The 18,322-nt window shown below is 36.0% G+C and overlaps 1 protein-coding gene across 1 annotated transcript in view; it reads left to right on the top strand.

The window, feature by feature from the left end:
* Positions 1 to 18,322, top strand: part of COL21A1 (collagen type XXI alpha 1 chain) — a 98,924-nt gene that overhangs the window by 68,150 nt on the left and 12,452 nt on the right. The window contains exons 18-22 of the mRNA XM_051777904.1: positions 9,027 to 9,071; positions 9,419 to 9,472; positions 14,253 to 14,306; positions 15,607 to 15,660; positions 16,140 to 16,211. Of these exons, the coding sequence (XP_051633864.1) occupies positions 9,027 to 9,071; positions 9,419 to 9,472; positions 14,253 to 14,306; positions 15,607 to 15,660; positions 16,140 to 16,211 (279 nt within the window). The remainder of the gene's footprint in view (positions 1 to 9,026; positions 9,072 to 9,418; positions 9,473 to 14,252; positions 14,307 to 15,606; positions 15,661 to 16,139; positions 16,212 to 18,322) is intronic.

Below are 18,322 nucleotides of genomic sequence, written 5' to 3'. Positions count from 1 at the left end.
AGACAATAAAATTTTGGCTCTAAGTTAATCATTTATGATGAATAAAAGCAGAGTATATGTAGGACTTTCCCCCCCCCATTTATGGTGTATAAATGCAAAATTCAGACTAAACTTTTTAAACTGACCATTGGTAATTCCACATAGTCATGGGCAATGCTATAGGGGCTAATGCCTCATACTGCAATTTCATATTTCATTTTTAGGCACATGCAGTGTCAATTCTCACTGGTTTGTATCATTGCATTTTGACATAATGGTAGTATAAAGTGTGATTTGTATCTTAGTAGTATGACTCAAAGACGAATTCCTAAATATATTCAAATTTTCATGTGTAGAGATTCTCATCTGCAGATGTGGTGTTTCAGGTTTCTAGGGAAAGTGCCCTCTTCTCTGTAAGAATGGTGTCTCTTTAAATCTTCATGCTAGGGCATAATCAAAAGAAGAGAGGTCTCAATACCTTTAACACATCCCCTAAATACTTCTGTCTTCCCTTCATAATACACTTTGAACACTAAGAATTAGCATTTTCATTTACAGCTTAGATAAATATGTGCTGGAATTTCCAGTGACTCTGAAGACTAAACAGAAACTTCCCTCAGCTGATTACTGTACTTAAAACTCAAACATAAAGAACAGGCTATGAATAAAGAAGACACTCAGACTGTAGCAGACAATAAATATTTATTATTTCAGTTGATTTCATGTGCACATGACTGTTCTGTTCTGTGCTTCCCAACATGTTTATGGCAAGTTCCTTAACCACAAGTAGAAAGAAGTTTACCAAAAGGATCTTTGGCTTTCCTTCCTCTGATCCAACTTCAACAGAGTAGTAACAGTGTAGCCAGTTTTCTAGCCAGTTATCATTCTTCTTCAACATCAAAGAAGGCAGAGAAAAGACTTGTTCTACCTGTGTCCTCCCAGAAGGTTTGAGTTACAGCCTCACGTGGTCAGGCTGGTGCTATGAAGCAATCTAGCTGTAACTCCTTCAGAACTCCAAGTGCTGTATCCGGGCATCAGATCTACAGTCTGTATTCTGATAATTATCCAGAACAATTTTCATTTTATCTCATATAGTCGAGTAGACATATTTAGTCTATTTCTTTGATATGGTTGTTCTTTGATATGAAACTATCCCATCATTAAATATTTGTCTCAAATAGGAGGGATCTTTTTCTTTTGAAATTGCCCTTTTGTTTTGACTGGGTTAGTTTAGGTTTGTAGATTAATTAAATTAATTTGAATCGAACCTCTCCAGAAAATGTGCAGGAGAAAAATAAACAAAGAACTTAAAGCATGGCTTCTTTTTAAGTTTTGTGTTCAAGTGGTAGTTGGGCTGTCAACGTAATTAAGTACTTGTTATATTCCTTCCATGTGTCCTTCATGATCAACAGCATTGCATTATTCTTGTGCAGGGTCATGTCAATTGTTGAAGATAGATTGTCACGTACTTTGTAGTGTAGAGTTAGGAGAAAATACAGAGAATTTTTGTAAAGGAGATCTGCATTATTTGTGAGCCTTACAAATCCTTTCATTGGAGAAACCACATTAGTATTGCTTCTACTCAATACTTTTGCTATAAAGAAGATGATAGTTTTGTAACTGTGATCAGTTGGTTCACCTCACTTTAGGAAGCAGCAAAGACAGTTCCTGTCCACAAAGAGATTTAAATGTGCAACTGAGAAGCTGATGCTCAAGTCTCAGGCACTCAAGTAAATACAGTGCTAAAAAATGTAAGAAAATTTGGTACAGTGGGTATTTTCATTTTTTTAATCCTTACATATTGAAATTACTGTGAATTGAAGCTATGGAACGTCTTGTCGGAATACAATCTGGCTTCTCATTCATAACAAAACAAAAACTTGAACAATCTTCGATCAGAGTGAATTTAAATCCATTTGTAAGTTTAACTGATGTTTCTGCTAATATTTTTAAACCATTTAGGACACAACCTTTGGTTCTTTTTGTGCAAATTAGTTTTTGCTTTAGTAATTGGTTTTAGTGATTAAATTTAGTCTTAGTGATTGCTGTGTGAGCCAAGGTGTGATTTTCTTTCTTTGTGCTCTGAAAGGGTGTGGTCCCAATCTCTGCTCCAACTTTTCTTAGCGATTTCTTAAACAGGTAATGACTGGAAACAGACTCAGACTAAAGGAATTATCACAGAACTTTTTCTCTGAGAATGGATAGAAGTGCGTAGAAAATGATTTTTTTTTCACCTATTATTTACTACCAGATTCTGTCTGACAGAGCTTTTGGGACTTCCTTAGCCAAAAATGCATGCTGACCCATCCTACTTAATAGCCGGCAATGGACCAATTCTCTAGGAATTTTAGAGTCCTTTTTGGAACACAGTTTTACTGTTTTCTTTTGCTGCATCTTGTGACCAATTTCACAGTATGCACCATATGGAAAAAAAAAAAAGAAAAATACATGATTTGTTGAACTTACTGTTAATTTAACTGAGTGGTTCCTTACTATGGGAAAGGGATATGGCCAAAAATTGTGTCCTTCTGCATCTGTGTGACCAGTGTGAACAGAACTTGTTGGTTACGTGTTGGGTGCAAGGAGCAGATCAGCAGTCACTGCCCTTTGAGGAGGTTCTGCTGTCCTCAGCCTTCCCTTTCTTGTGTGTGAAAGGTACTCAAATGGTGTAATAAGTTTTTCTCCATATTTTAAGTAGTGGAGAAATTTTAAAGCATTTTGAAGGCATGTAACTGCTTGAGTATCAGTGTGTTTACAGTGTGTCAAACATGAGTCAGTTCATCATCTTCTGTAAGTTTTTTAGACATATTGGATGTTGGGTTTCACAGTCTCTAAGGCTGATGCCAGCATGATAGGCAGCAGGAAGGCATCATCATGTCACCTGCAGGGCTGGGAGCTCTGATTTTGTCTACCCACCTTTGGATCCACAGATTTGATAGGTCTGATACTCACATTATATTGTAGATTGTTTACAAGAAACAGTAACACCAATTTCAGCCTGTGAAAATATATACACAGTTTTCATTTTCTATTAGTATTTCCAGCTTTCAAATTGCAGTTTTCCGAGGTCTGTGTTGTTGGCAATGCAATTGGGGCCACTGTTCCACGTTTAGCATGTGTGTTCTATTTCTAATAACTGATTTGCTGAAGTGTTTGAAAACTCTGGTCTTATAACTGCAGATATCTTGGTAATGCCTTTTCCTTTCCTGAATTTAATTTAAAGCTGCTGTGCTAGTGTGGTGGATAGTCATTATGTCTGTAGGAATGATTCTTTGTATTTAGCCTTTTTTTTTTTGTCATTAATTCCAACTACTCAGTAGTAGCAGATGGGGCTTCATTGAATTTGTTTTCCATATATTTTGCTACTTTGCCCAGTAGAAGGTTTTATACATTATCTAAATTTGATTTATGTCTTTCATTCTGTTAAGATTATTAAGGATTTGCTGTAATCTTTTATGAAGCATTTTGACTATTGTACTTTCATCCAAATTTTGGCTACACTTTTACTTTTTTGCATGCTTCCAATAAAACTTTCATGTATCATCAAGTATACTTTTTCAATTAAAGATCAGTAATACGTAAAGAGTTGTATTTTTCAGATGTTTAAGGGGATCATGAGAACATGTGAACAGATAGATGTTGTTTGTGAATCTCCTTCTGTTGCTATAATTCATGTAATGTCTTTTAGTGTCTTCCCAGAAGCAGAGTTGCAGATTTTCCAGTGGAAGGAACCATTGGATTGAAACATAATTCAGAGAATGCATATATACTAGAAGAGTCATCTTTTTATCAGAAAAAAAAAATGATGATCATAAAGATAGTTAACTAATGTTCTCTACATCTACTTGGGGAATTGACTGCAAAGCAGTTTGCTCTGAAGAGCTTTTGGAAATACTCTATAATTTTGCATCTTTGGTGATAGAATTTTATGATTGTGGATATATTACCTGTAGCCTAGAAGCTCCTACTTTGCATAGTAGGCCATACTGTCCTATGAGGCACTGAAGAGGTGGGGAATATTAAAGACAGTAGCAGAAAATGAAGAATAGAATAAGCTAATACATACTAATATTAGGAGTAAAATAGGTTTTGTTTTGTTCTGGAAAAAGTTTTTGCATGTGGTTTTTCTGCTGTTTGCAAGCATAAAGGTAAACATGATGGGGATACAAATAATCCATGATACTAGCTAGAAAAAGGTGGGGAGTATTTTGAGAAACGTAGCTTGTTTCTTAAGTAAAAATGCTTACACCTCGTTGACCCGCATATAAAGCCTCAGGCAATTTCCTTAATGGATTTTTTGTGGGGCTGCATGGAAGATAATCCATCTCTTTGATATAATCCAAAACAAAAATAGACACTTCATGATTAAAGAAAGCTACGAGAAAATTTTTCCAGGGATTATGAAACCATGTTCCTCTTACAGTTAAATCCATTCTGTCTGCCAGATGTTATAAAAGAATGGAAGATTTATTTAAATTGCTAAAGCTGGGATAAAATAGAATATTTATAGAGAATTTTATAAGTGTCATAATTGAAGCTCATCATCACAATAGAAACAAATTCATACTTTTGGGTGTTCTGAAGTCCTAGTGTTGTGGGAGACTTCAGCTGAGGAAGACTGTGCAGCTGAGAAAGACTGCATCCATGGATTGAGTTTTATACCAAGATGAGCTTCATTCTGCCATGAAGTTTGAGACAGACAAGTAGACATAAAGGTGTGCGGGGCTTGGTTTCCTAGGGATTGGCACCAAGAGCCCTTGGAATTGTATGAGGGCAACTGCAGTATCTGACCTGCATGACAGTTTTTAGAGCAGTGGCATCTTTTCAAAGGGTAGATATGCTGTCCCACAGCACCTTCAATGACACCAGAGATGATTTCAATTATCTGCATGGCATTCAAATGTTACTTTAGGTCCTGGGGGTACCCTGCAAAGCCTCCCCAGGTCTGTAACCAGAGCTTAGAAAGCTGACAGGCTTCTTTCTGGGTACGCAGGAGTGAGTCAGGGTGGAAGACAAATGATTAAACAAGCAAAGGAGGCTGAATAAAGGGTAAGGACAACAGTGTCTCAATAAATAAAAAATCTTGGTTAGCTGCCAGACTAATACACGATCACATTAGTTTTTAGGCACAAACTCAGCAGTGTGTGATAAAACTGCAGCTGAGAATCTCTAGAATAGATATGATTTTAAACCAAGGAATTAGATCTCTTGCTGACTTTAAATTTCATGTGATTATAGCACTTGCTGATTAGGGTGAACAAAATGAATAATATTACAGGCTTTTGTGGTGTAAGGGAAGACTTCCCATTTAAGGGAAAATTTCAGATAAAGGAGGAAGGCGTTTGGATGAATTAAAGGTAACTGACAAAGTTGGATTCATGGTGCTGAAAGAACTAAGGCAGTGCTTATGATTATCTTAATTTTTAAATGTGAAAAAGCACTGAATGTGTTACATGAAGTTGGATGTAAAAGGGGAGCAGATTTCTTGATTTGGAAGTATAAAGATAATGCGACTCATATAAAGACAGAAATCACTACAGCACAGTAGATGCTTTGATTTTTTAGCTATTCTGGCTAGAAGTGTAATGCTACTTTTTCTTGGTATTATAGTTGCATATATGATAAGTACAAACCATTTAACATGTGTTTTCTGGAAAGACAAGGAAAAGAAAATTTAGAATTACAACCCCTTTTCTTATTTCATATGAACAAAATGTTGCTTGATAGCTTTGCAAAGGACATCCCCAAAGGCACTTTTTTTTTTCTGTAGGCCAGTGAATCATGAATTATTCCATAGCATTGATTCTGTTACTCCCAGTGAGTGGCAGCTTTCCCATTTGTAACAGTTCCAAACATTGTTTTTCCCTTAGTGGCAGAAAAATTGCATGATGAATGTGCTTCATATTAAGTTTTGATTAAACACATGCGTTTGTAATAATTTTAGTTGCAATATACTCTTCAAAAAAAAAAGACATTTTTATCTTGCAAATGGAGTCAAAGTGGTTGCTTTGCAGTATACTTTAAAATAAACATACTTTTTTTCATAATTAAAGTAAGGTTTCTTTGGCAGTTTAGTTAGTGTTCTAACTAGTTAGTTCTGTCACCCTATTAAACATAACAAAAAAAGTGCCTCATTACTCATGGTGGACTGAAAAAATGCACAGATTCTGGGGATTTGTACTGCATATGAAATCTCTGTTTAGGAACAAGATATGTTTCCAAAGCTTGATTTGGCTTTTGACCTGGAAGTTAGGGAAGAAACTCATGATATCTAAACTACTTTTTAACCTTGTCTTCTGAGAAAGTGCAAATAATTCTAATGGGCATAACCAGAGATTATCCATGTAAAAGAAAGTAATAGATTGAGATAGATCATGAGAAGGAACCAAATTTAATTTTTTAGGCATTCGGGAGCTGATCCTATAGAAATTAGTCTTTATAATTACTGATCCATGGAAGCTACATAGAAAAATAATTCTTTTGGGAAATATCATTTTTTATGACCAAATCGGCCACTTCATTCTCCTCTTTTTGTGCCAACTGACATGTGGAGAGTAACCGAAAATCTCCACCGCATGTACTGTGGGAATCACATCAGCATAAGCGATAGATTCATTCTTAGCTGAGTGAATGTCAATGAACCATAAGAGAATTTTAAGGGTCCAGACCAGCTCTCACTGAAATAAGAGCCTAAGTTCTGTATACTTCAGTAGTGCAGACTCAATCAGAAGGGGAAGAAGAGGGAAAAAGAAAGGAAATATGACTTAATTTTACAATTATTGTTCTTGCAGTTTTATCTTTGTCACTAATATAAAGTTAAATGTCTTGTACCAGCAATTTATTTTAACCAAGAAAGATCAACACAGCTCAACAGGACATTGTGTTTCTTCTTCTAGGCATGCTTATGTAGTGGTAAGTCATTTGCTGTGTTGGATAAGTATGTGGAACTCTCTTCTCTCAGCCCTCCAAATTGCATAGAGATGTAACCATGGAAAGTTTTTGGTACATCCTTTCAGGATGAGAAGGTTGCTGCCTAGTGAGTGGTTTTTTTCAGCATATATGAAATTCTGTTTTGTATTACAGGTACAGATATCATAATTTGGTTTTATATTTTACAGCTACAGAAATAAATAATTAATTAAATGTTATATTAAATAGCTATACTGAGAACTCATGGGCGAGTCTGGAAGTTCCTAAATGTAGTGACAAATAAGCTCTATTTCCTATCTCTCTATTTGTGCAAAAGATCTATAGGAGAGTTTTGGACAAAAGTTAAATAAGAAAAGTTATGTTACATAATGTGAGTAGAAGTCTCAGAATGAGGCATTGTTTTCAAGTTCTTTTTATTGCATTATTTGATGTCTTTTTTAAATGTTAGGTACATTGGAATTTTGATGACCTGTAAAAGGCTGAAGTTGTCATTGTTAACTCATGTGCCATTGACCAATGACCTGTTTCTGCTTGGTGGGGTCATTATTAACTAGAAGTGGGTGTAAGCTGCAAAAGAATGGAACTATCTTTTGCACAGATGTAATCCATAAGGAAGCTATCAGTTGTTACTTTCATGTTATTTTTTTCCCATAAAATGCATTTGTTTTGGTGGGTTTAGAACAGTCCTCTTGTCTTCACTGCAGCATATTCTTTTCAATGTTAGATTAAAATGCAAAGTCTTTAAAGCAAATTCTTGCTGCAGATTAATGATGGTACCAGTAAGAACAGTGTTTGTCCAACAAATTTTAATTGTTTTACCTGAGAGAAAAAATAGACTAACTGAATATATACTACAGTTTGAAACATACACAGAGTTTTGTTTTAATGCTGAATTATGTTCAATTAAATGCTCACTGTAAGAAAAATGTGAGATATGCTATAGGGCTGGATAAGCAGTGATGCTGAGGGAATGGCAGAGATCTTCAAGTATTTATGGAGGTGGAAGCTGGTGTATCTCAAATACAACTATAGCTATCTCTTTACAGTCACTGTATCACATCAAATATCATTTGTCATACGGATGGTTCTATTGACCAGGACTTTTGCTTTAACTTATGTGGGAAATCTTCATTCATTCATGGCTAGGCTTCGCGAACGAAGATTTGGGAAGGCTCTATCCACATTTGTTACAGGCACGCTGGTGGCTAATGAGGCCAATACGAGACAGACATATTCGATTGCAAAAGGCACAGCAGAAAGACTCCTTAGATGGTGTATCCTGCAAGACACGATTCTTTTTGCATTGTCTTTTCTCCTCGAGAGTGATCCTGCGTGCATTCTCAAAAGCATCAGCAGCGTTATAGATGGTGTGTCTCCAGGCCTCCCGACTGGGGGCCAGAGTAGACCAGTTATGTTGATCAGTATGACCAAGGTTGAGATGTTGTTTCAGGGGGTCCTTGTATCTTCTCTTCAGGGCTCCTCTCGTGTGGCAGCCGGTGACAAGTTCACCATAAAGCAAGATCTTAGGGAGGCGGTGGTCCTTCATCCTGGAGACGTGCCCTGCCCATCGCAGCTGTGTTCTCAGCAACATGGCCTCAATACTTGTGACTGCTGCTTGTTCTAGAACAGATGTATTGGTCACATAATCTGACCAGTGGATGTTTAAGATTGTACGGAGGCAGCGTTGATGGGAAATTTTATGGATAATGTAAAGTGGTTTCTTTCCCTGTGTCAGGCCAGGTTTTTGGGCAAGCAGGAGCATGTGAGCCTGCCCAGTGGCAGATACGGACTCCTGGAACGAAAGCAGTGGGGGAGCAATGGAATATTAGTGTTTCACTTTTACCCCAGATTATATAGTTTACATGTTTCCAGCTGAAGCTGTTTTCTCTCATGTGTTTTTTTGGTGGTTGGTTTTTTGTATGTGGGTTGGTTTTTTAGTGGTTTTAGGGGTGTTGTTGTTTTTTGGGGGGATTTTTTTGTGTTTGTTTGGTCTTTTTAATTTTCTGTTTCTGCCCATGTTTGGAACCAAAATTATGTGGCAAATGCTAAATTTATGAGGACATATATTTTCTGCTGAAACTATTCCACATATTTAAAAGGTTTCTTTTTTTTCTCAGGGAATTCCTGGTATCCCTGGAAATCAAGGACTCAAAGGACAAAAGGTATTAATTGTTCATAACACAGTTAAAACCTGCACATATATATACATCCATTCCAAAATAAGGGTTCAGTCTGTGCTCAGAGGAGAGTTTTCATAGTGAGGATTTATGATATCAAATACAAAAGAATGGAGATATGCTCCAAATTCTTTGTGGCATGTTCAAAAATCATTAGGTTTTATTTCAGCTATTTCAGAAGGAATGAATATTTCAGAAGTAACAAAACTAATTTTATAATACTTTGAGAAATAATCTTAGCTTAGTAAACCTGCATAATTAAAGAATATCTAAAAAATTTGTTAAATGTGCATACTTTAATTACAGAATTCTTCTCTTGCTATAAAAAACAGGGTGAAATTGGACCACCAGGTCAACCAGGAGCAAAAGGGTCACCAGGAGATACTGTAAGTTTGCAAAAATTTGTTATTATGGACAAATAATTCTGGTGTTGTCATTCTCTAGTTGTCATAAACAAACAAACAATGGAAAATATAGGAGCAACCTTGCATTTTCAAGTTGGAAAATATAATCAGACTAAGTCTAATCTCTGAATTTCTCCACAAGTATTATATACCCATTTTTATTTAAAATTTATGATTTCTTGACTGCACATTTGATAAATACAGCAATAGATTAATCTGAATTTAGCCTCTGAATTAATTAGATTTGAATTGACTTTGAAAGTACTGAAGTAAATTTATTTTGAAAGTTAATTCTGACTTAAATATTGTCATAGTGTGCAATGGATTTCTGAAGATGAATTTCAAGATGCTTTTGTGATAGTGCTCTTTTGACAGACTGTGAAAATAGCTGAGATCACTGAATTCCCAAACTGCTTAAAGAGAAATTTTTGTTTTCAATGAGGGAAACTGAAAATAGTTCATTTTTTCTTGGACAGTCTGGGTTACCACGTTTTTGTTACTGTCTGTGTAGGGTGATTTCTGTGTTCTTTATAGTCCTTTAGAAATCACAGTAGCAAAATAATTGTTCTGAAAGTTGGTGAAAGTATATATAGACTTCAAAAATGGAAATTTTAAAAGCAAAAGGGACACCTGCTTAAAACTAGTTACAGGTCTTTCCTAAATTAATAGGAATTTCATCATTGGTTGACCATATGCTGCCTTTAAAAAATAATTACCTCTTCTATTGAGGAAACCATGTTTATTTAGTTCCATTACTGATCATCCTCACTGTTAACATGTCTTTTTGCAGTTTGCCTTTTGTGCTGGAGACATTTTATCTTCTTTCCTGACTAAAATGCTTCTGAGTTTCCTGAGAGATACATAGTTTAGCATAATAAATATGCTGTTTACTACAACTTTTTAACTAGTTAAAGAACCTACGTTTCAGCCTATATTAAACCTCAAGCAGATCAGTATAAACTATTACTGCTATAATAAATACTGTAGAGAATTACGACTGATGCTATTATCTGTATGGACAAGGGACCACTACATGACTGAAAGGCTTTAACCTTCTAAAAATTTGGGGTTTTTCTTAGAGTATTGAGCCATATGGTAGTAAAGGAGATTTTATGCAGTTGTATTCAGTCTACAGAATTAGTATCACTTGTCAAGGGAAGAAATAGGTAACACTTCTTGGTTTGCAGCTGAATGGCATATATAAGTGTTGTAATATTTGACAATAATTGAACGATCATTTGATTTTTTTACTTACTGCCTTATCTTGAGATTCATTATATGTTGTGCATGTATGGGCTTGTCCGTGCCCAATCCAAATAGAAGAAACTTCAGTTTCTCAGGAAGCCAACAAAGCAGTTCAGTGAAAATATTTTTATTGTCTATTGATGGAAATTTTTTCTCCATTTCTTCTGAACAAAGTTGAACAAAATGCTAGAGGGAAGGCTATATCATCAGCTGTAATAAAACCGTGTGGGATTGCAAAGTGTACATATTTATTTAATTCACCTACCGTATTTTCTTCAAATTTTATTTAGATAAATAACATTTGGTTCTTGATATACTTGAAAATAATTTATTCCTGTTTCCTGTTAAGTCATTTAATGTATTTTTTATCACCTGATAAATTAAATAGGAAATTGATGCATGGAGTATTTGAATATGTTACACGGCATTAGGGAATTTCAACCAGAAAAGATAGTGGGATTTTCCTTGTATTAGTCACATTGAATATGTTTGTTCCAGAAAAAACAGATGGAAAGCTTGTAGATGGTCTATTAATACCTTGGGAAAATTATTCAGTAACAAGTTCTTCTTCAGAAATAACTATCCCTATTACATTGCCAACACCAGCAATTTATTAATTTACTGCAATATAAATAGTGTCAGCTCTGGAAAATAGGGGAGCAATGATACATTTTATGTCCTTGAATTGTTCTTCATTTTTATTCAGGACATGCTCTTCTCTTTTAATAGTTTCCAGATTATGTTCTCAAGCTTTTCTCATATTGCATCTGAGTTTTCTTCTTGCAGCATGCTGATTTCATGTAGTTGTCTTCATATTTTTTTTTAATTAAGGAAGTTAAATATGACCTTGTAATGAAAGAGCAAGAAAGGAAACCAGGACAACTGGGTTTTATTTCTACCTTTCCTGCAGATGTATGCTTGACCTTTGGTTATACTAAATATATTTTCTTATTTGCCTTTTCTAGTATATGTTTGCATGTCAGTGTGGATATATACACATAGCTGATTCATTAATAAAAAAAAGCTATTCTTTACATTTAGTATTTCCACTTTATATAAGATAAAATGAACGGGGGACATTTTTGATGAACATATGCTGCTTCTGTAATCCAAGGACTGATGTGGGAGTCAGCTAGAAGTGATCTAGTGGTAGATTCTCAGTGTGTTACATGAGTTGAAACACGGGGCTACTCTGAGGTGGCAATGTGAAAGGAGCAAGAAACCCCCAGTCACATTTTTTATCCCTTCCCACAATACCTCCCCAAACTTGTGCTTCCTTTTCCCTACTGATTAATGTGTTAGTAATGAGAACAGAACAGAAATCTGAGGAGGAGAAAATTGTAATTTCACAGTGGTTTTTGGAAAAGGAAGGTAGTCCTCAAGGAATGCAAAAAAGATCACACAATGAAGAGGGCTGTATTTCAGAAGTAAGGAGGTCAATAGATAATATAAAATTTGATTTCAAAGAGCCAAACTGAATTAAACCTTACACTGAAATGAAAATTAATAAAACCTTATTTTTCTATGCAAATAAAAAGAGAAAAACTGAAGAAGCAAACCTCCTGTGCAAGTGAATTAAGACAGCATTAATATAATCAAGGTTAGGTTACAAAACCAAATGAATATTTTGTTAGTCTTGTTTTAACAAAGTTGGTGCTAAATGCAGTCCATCAGCAAATAGTTTATGGGAATACACAATCTCTTAGGTTATGAGTGTAAGCAGTCCTCAGAAACTTTAATCCATCTGGAGAAGAATTTGTAATTCTATTCCAAATTATGAAAGAAATGGGGTAGGATACAGTAAACTTCTCTTTACCAGATAATAGATTACACTAGACTAGCTGCATCATCTTTGATAAGAAGACTGATTTTCTGTATAAGTAAGAACAAGCATCAGGAAAGTTCAGGAAAGTGTTGGAAATTATTCAATGTATGATATTGTGTTAATTTAGAAAAATTGAAGTTTATTAGATTTTTCATGTGCAATTGACTGAGTGGGAAAAGTCTTAAGACTGAGGAACACTGGCAGCAAAGTTACTCAAGTTTTAGTCTTGTGCTTGATACAGTTTATTTGTATTCACAGACATGTGTCTCTGGCCTAAAGAGTAAGTTGCTGTATTTATTGATGGAAAATTTTGGTGACCAGAACTTTCTTACCATACATCAGCAAAGAAACCTGAATTAATTGGTGGTTAACCTGTATTAATGTGTGGTTAATAGTAAAGCAGAGGTGAAATGCCAGAAAACTGATGAAATCTTGAAAACCCTGGCTGCAGAGAGTTACTTCTTGTTCCAGATAGTCTGAATTTTCTCTTCTATTTGCACACACCCTTTCAGTTTTAGCAAATAAAGAATTTTTTTCTTTTTTTTTTTTTTGCAAAGCTGAGTTGTAATCTGTGTTAACAAGTTACATGGTTTTAATTCCATGTAACCTTTGAAAGAGGTCTGAGGTAACGTCATGGGAGTGAATTGTCCTAGCATTTAATACTAAATGGAAGGTGGTTATTTGATTTATATGAAAACGAAGATTAAATGATGTTAGTAACAATGGGTTTTGAAAATATTATCACTTGGACTAATTGATAAAATTTAATCTCTGACAAGTTAGATTTCCAGGCCTTATTTAATTGTTTGACTTTCTGTATTACGGTACTTTTATTTTATGCTGCATCTAAAGTACACTCTTATAGTATATTGTCTTTCAGAGTATTTATGCAAGTACAAATAAAACAATGATAATATATTGTTTTTATTGATGCATGCATCTTGAGACTAGCTTTAAACAGAAATTAAGAGCACCAGCCCTTTGATGATTTGACATCCCTTAGCTCTTATTTTATGTATGGAACAAAGACAGCTAAGCATGCCTTTGTCAACATGATTCCATTTGAGGAGTCCAAGGGAATGTTTTAGTGATGCTCTGACTTTGTACATGTGCTGAAGTGTCATGATATGAAATGACAGAAGCTATTGGGTTCTTGAACGAACCATTCAACCCTGAAGATTCTGCAGAAGATGCAAAGATGTGACCCCCCCAATAAATCTCCACAAAGCTTGCAAAAGGAGTCAAGGCCTGGCAATCTTTGAGGGACATATGGTCAGAAAGAAGAAAGAGAATTATGAAATGCCGCATATAGTATTGCTGATTTTGGAAACACTAAATGGAAACCAAGAAGCTTTTGTGCTACTTTCAGTTATGGCTAAGGGACATATTACAGACAATGTTTTGAGTTGCAGAATTTTTTTCTCTCAGGAGTGTTCTGTGACAGCACTGTTCTTTTTTTCTATATGGGGTTTTTTTTCATTGCACCATAGCCCTTCATTAGACCATAGAAGGTCTAAATAATTCATTGTACTGTATCAGAACTATAGCCTGTGTAGTAATATGATGAAAGACATTGTATTTCCTGTTTATTTCATTATGGAAATAGAAAAATGATACTATAAATACTATACTGAAGCCATTATTCCTCTAGTTTAGTACAGAGATGTCTCTGCCTTTTTCATAAATAAATAGGGTTTGATGGGACCAGAAGGCTCACTTGGTCTACCTGGAGCTCCTGGGCCTAAGGTAAGTGTTTGTGTTAATGTGACTTGGATAAATGACTGCTTTATAGATTTTGCAGCTAACTTTTTTGGTGTACTGAATATTGGTGAGTAGCTGTATGATTTTCCTGTATTACTTTCTATGGTACTTCAGTCTCAAGAGAGGTTAATATAACTCAGTGAATGGTGCCTGTCATCCCATGATGTTTGGAACAATTGCAGGAATGGTCATGAGACTGTTTCAGCTTTGCAGACCTGGAAAATGTTCTGCAATGCTGGGAATCAGATAATTCTCAGTATATATCTGAACTTTCTTCCCATGTTACATTTACTTATATTTTAATTGAGTTAAATAATGTTAGTGCTGTTTTTTCCACCCAAGGAGCCAAATTTATTTCAGATTTAACTTTATTGATTGTACTGCAGCAACAGCAAGGACTAATTTGACCCATGCTCTCAGAAGTTAAAATAGATACTATAAATTCAGATTGCTTAGTGTAACCTTTTAATTTATTCCAAGATGAGTTTTGGTCAATAAGCACTGAATTGTGTGTCCTAGAGAATATTTAGGAATACAGAATCCATTTCCCAAATGATGTATTTACATTTAGATCCATTTCCATCCATACGTTATTTTATATCCAGAAGTACATGTGCATTTATTTAAAATTGTATACTGGAGGTAGCATTTTTTTAAGTGGTCAATGTTTGCTATTGTCTAGAAGATTGAATACCTATGAAATGACTAAAAATTAAGTAGCTTTATTTTTTTTGGTGAAAAATGCCTTTTTTCTGTGTATTTATCTCATTCACAGTATAAACTGGTTCTTAGAGAATCATTCTTAATAAGCTCATTCTTACTGAAGGGCATTATGAAGTAGTCAATAATTATTAGATTTTAATGAAAATCCTCAAGCTGAATATATGCCTAATTCCATAGGCTACAATAAAAGTGAAAACATAAATAAATATTTTGACTTGGACTGATCCTAGGATTCTCAGGGTTTTATGAAATAAGATGATGGAAATGTGAGGTCAGTATGCACAAATATGGAGTGATTGGGCAAGGGAAATGAGGCAGGTAGGGACAGGACTGGTGAGCAGAGGCTGGCGGATCATGTTTTGTCATCAGTATCTTATCTTTCCTGAAAGAAAGTTACACCTTCAGGCTTCCCATAAGGGAAATCAACTTTAGCCTTTCAGTCGCTACCTGTGCCTGTTTTTAAAAGTCAGTTTCTCAATAGTGTGTGTTTATGTTTGCTGCTCATAGCACATGTGACAAAGCATAATGATATCAGCCACACTCTTACATAATTGTTATATAGGGTGATAAAGGCGAACCGGGAATTCAGGGGAAACCAGGATCGTCAGGAGCCAAGGTAAATATGATTCTGGAAGTACTCTAGTTAAAGAAGGGATTTATGTACTATTTTACAAGGCAGTTTGTTTCACAGTAAAACAGTAGTTAACATCAAATTGCATCAAATCCATTTGATTACTTATTCTTACTAATTTTATGCTAGATTTTAGCCAGTGTAACTCAGGTGCTCATTAAGTTCAAAGCTGCAGACATTGCCATTACTTCAGATAGTATTTTTTGTGTAATATTGAAACATCAACTGTATTAAAATACAATTAATAAAAATAGATAGTGGAAAACTGAGGTTAAGAATTAGGAACCTCTTTTGTGGTTTCTCTGTATTCAAAATCCCTTCACAAATTTTCCAGACATTTCAATTATCTTCAGTTAAAAAATTTTGAAATATCATAGCCAAAGTGTATCATGTGGCCTTGAGAAAACGTGCAATATATGTTTTTGCACACAGAATATCACTAACAGAGCTATTGTATTACTCAGGGAGAACTAGGAGTACCAGGTGCTCCAGGTGAACCAGGCTACCCAGGCATTCCTGGTACCCCAGGCATAAAGGTAAGTATTTTTTCCAGTTTTACATTAATTGCATCTTTTATTGGAAGTGCTTTTCTTATAAGTAATCATTATTAAACAAAATCCTTTCTCTAAACACATCATTACTATTAGAGAATAGGACACATTTAAAGCAACAATATGTACATCATGAAAATTTTCTTCTGAAGGATGAAGCCTTGATATAAAGGCATTTTTGGTGGGTTGACCTTGGCTGGATGTCAAGTGCCCACCAAGCTGCTCTGTCACTCCCCTCTTCATCAGTACAGGGTCTTGAGAAAGTAAGATGGGAAAAAACTCATGGGTAAAGATAAAGGCAGTTTAATAAAGCAAAAGGAAGGCCATGTTTGGAAGCAAAGTAAAACAAAGTATTTATTCTCTACTTGCCATTGGCATGTGATGTCCAGCCAGTTCCAGGGAAGCAGGGCTTCAGTACACATAGAGGTTTCTCTGGAAAACAAATGTCATAATAATTAATGTCTTCCCTTTCCCATTTCCCTTAGCTTTTGTTGCTGAGCAGACATGATATGGTATGGAATATCCCGTTGGTCAGTTTGGGTCAGCTGCCCTGGCTATGTCATAAATCACAGAATGGTTGGATTGAAAGGACCCTCAAAGACAATGTAGTTCCAGCCCTCCTGTAGTGGGCAGGGACACCTTCCATCCACTAGACCAGGTGGCTCAAAGCTCCATCCAACCTGGCCTTGAATACTTGTAGGGAAGGGGCATCCACAGCTTCTCTGGTCAACCTGTTCCAGTGCCTCAACACCCTCACAGTAAAGAGTTTCTTCCTAATATCTAATCTAAACCTGCCTTCTATCAGTTTAAAGCCACTCCCCTTTGTCCTATCACTACAGACCCTTATGAAAAGCCCCTCCCCAGCTTTCTTGGAGGACCCCTTTAGGTACTGTAAGGCTGCTCTAAGGTCTCCCCAGAGTCTTCTCCAGGCTGAACAACCCCAACTCTCTGTCTGTCTTCATGGGAGAGGTTCTTCTTCAGCCCTCTGATCATCTTCATGGCCCTCTGTTGGATTAGATCCAGGAGGTCCACATCCTTCTTATGTTGGGGGCCCTGGAACTGGATGCAGGTGGGGTCTCATGAGTGTGGAGTAAAGGGGGAGAATCACCTCCCTTGACCTGCTGACCACACTGTTTCGATGCAGCCTAGGATACAATTGGCTTTCTGTGCTGGAAGTGCGCATTGACAGGTCATGTCAAGCTTCTCGTCCACCAACACCCACAAGTCCTTCTCTACAGGGCTGCTCTCAATCCATTCTCCACCTAGCCTGCATTTGTGTCTCCTCTCAAGATCTTGCCCATCCCAAGATTACTGGTGAGGAGCGGGGTTTGGAGAGACAGCCTTGATGCTGTGGGAGCTCTGCTCAGCAGCAGCCGAAACACTGGTGTGTTATCAACGCCTTTCTAGCCACCAGTGCCCCACACAGCTGCTATGGGGAAAATGAACTCTGTCTCAGCCAGACCCGATACAGCATTACAGAAATAGAGTTGAATCAGGCATTTCATTTCCATAGGGAAAGAAAAGCTTAAGGATAAAGAGGCAGTAAGATAGGAGAGTGGTGTTATAATTAAAGTTTTATAAAAATCCCATACAGAAGTATTCCATTAGACTTCAACTTCTGCTCCAGAAGAGCACAGATTTCCTGTATGTCCTGTATTGTATATGCCAGCCATGTATAAATGTCTTAGGTATGCTAGAGTACTTTGCATGTCAGTAGACACATATATGGAGGTGCCTTGCACTGCACAGAACATCTTAAATACCTATGTTTAGATATCTGAAGCAAGTCCCTAGTCAGTGGAAGCTAGAGAGAGATCCAAATTTAGGTGAGGTTATCTGACATAAATGAGATAATGGAACCTGAGTTACATTTTTCCAAGAGAAGATGTAGAAAAGTTAGTCTTCTGACCAGTTTCGAAACAGGGATTTGCAGAGCACAAAAAGACCAGTGGAAGAGTGACTGGAGTCAGTGTCATTACAATAGTTTATTAGTTTCATTATCACTATATATTCACTTTCAATATCTAAGGGTTATGTAAGGTACGTGTACCAAGACAATAATGCTGATTTTATGAAAGGTGATTTTGTTAAAATTA

The sequence above is a fragment of the Manacus candei genome, unplaced genomic scaffold, assembly GCF_025592945.1.
Source record: "Manacus candei isolate 608988 ecotype Guabito, Panama unplaced genomic scaffold, ASM2559294v1 h1tg000011l, whole genome shotgun sequence".
Lineage (NCBI taxonomy): Eukaryota > Metazoa > Chordata > Aves > Passeriformes > Pipridae > Manacus > Manacus candei.
The sequence above is the reverse complement of the archived record's forward strand: the minus strand, read 5'-3'. Positions and strand labels throughout refer to the sequence as shown.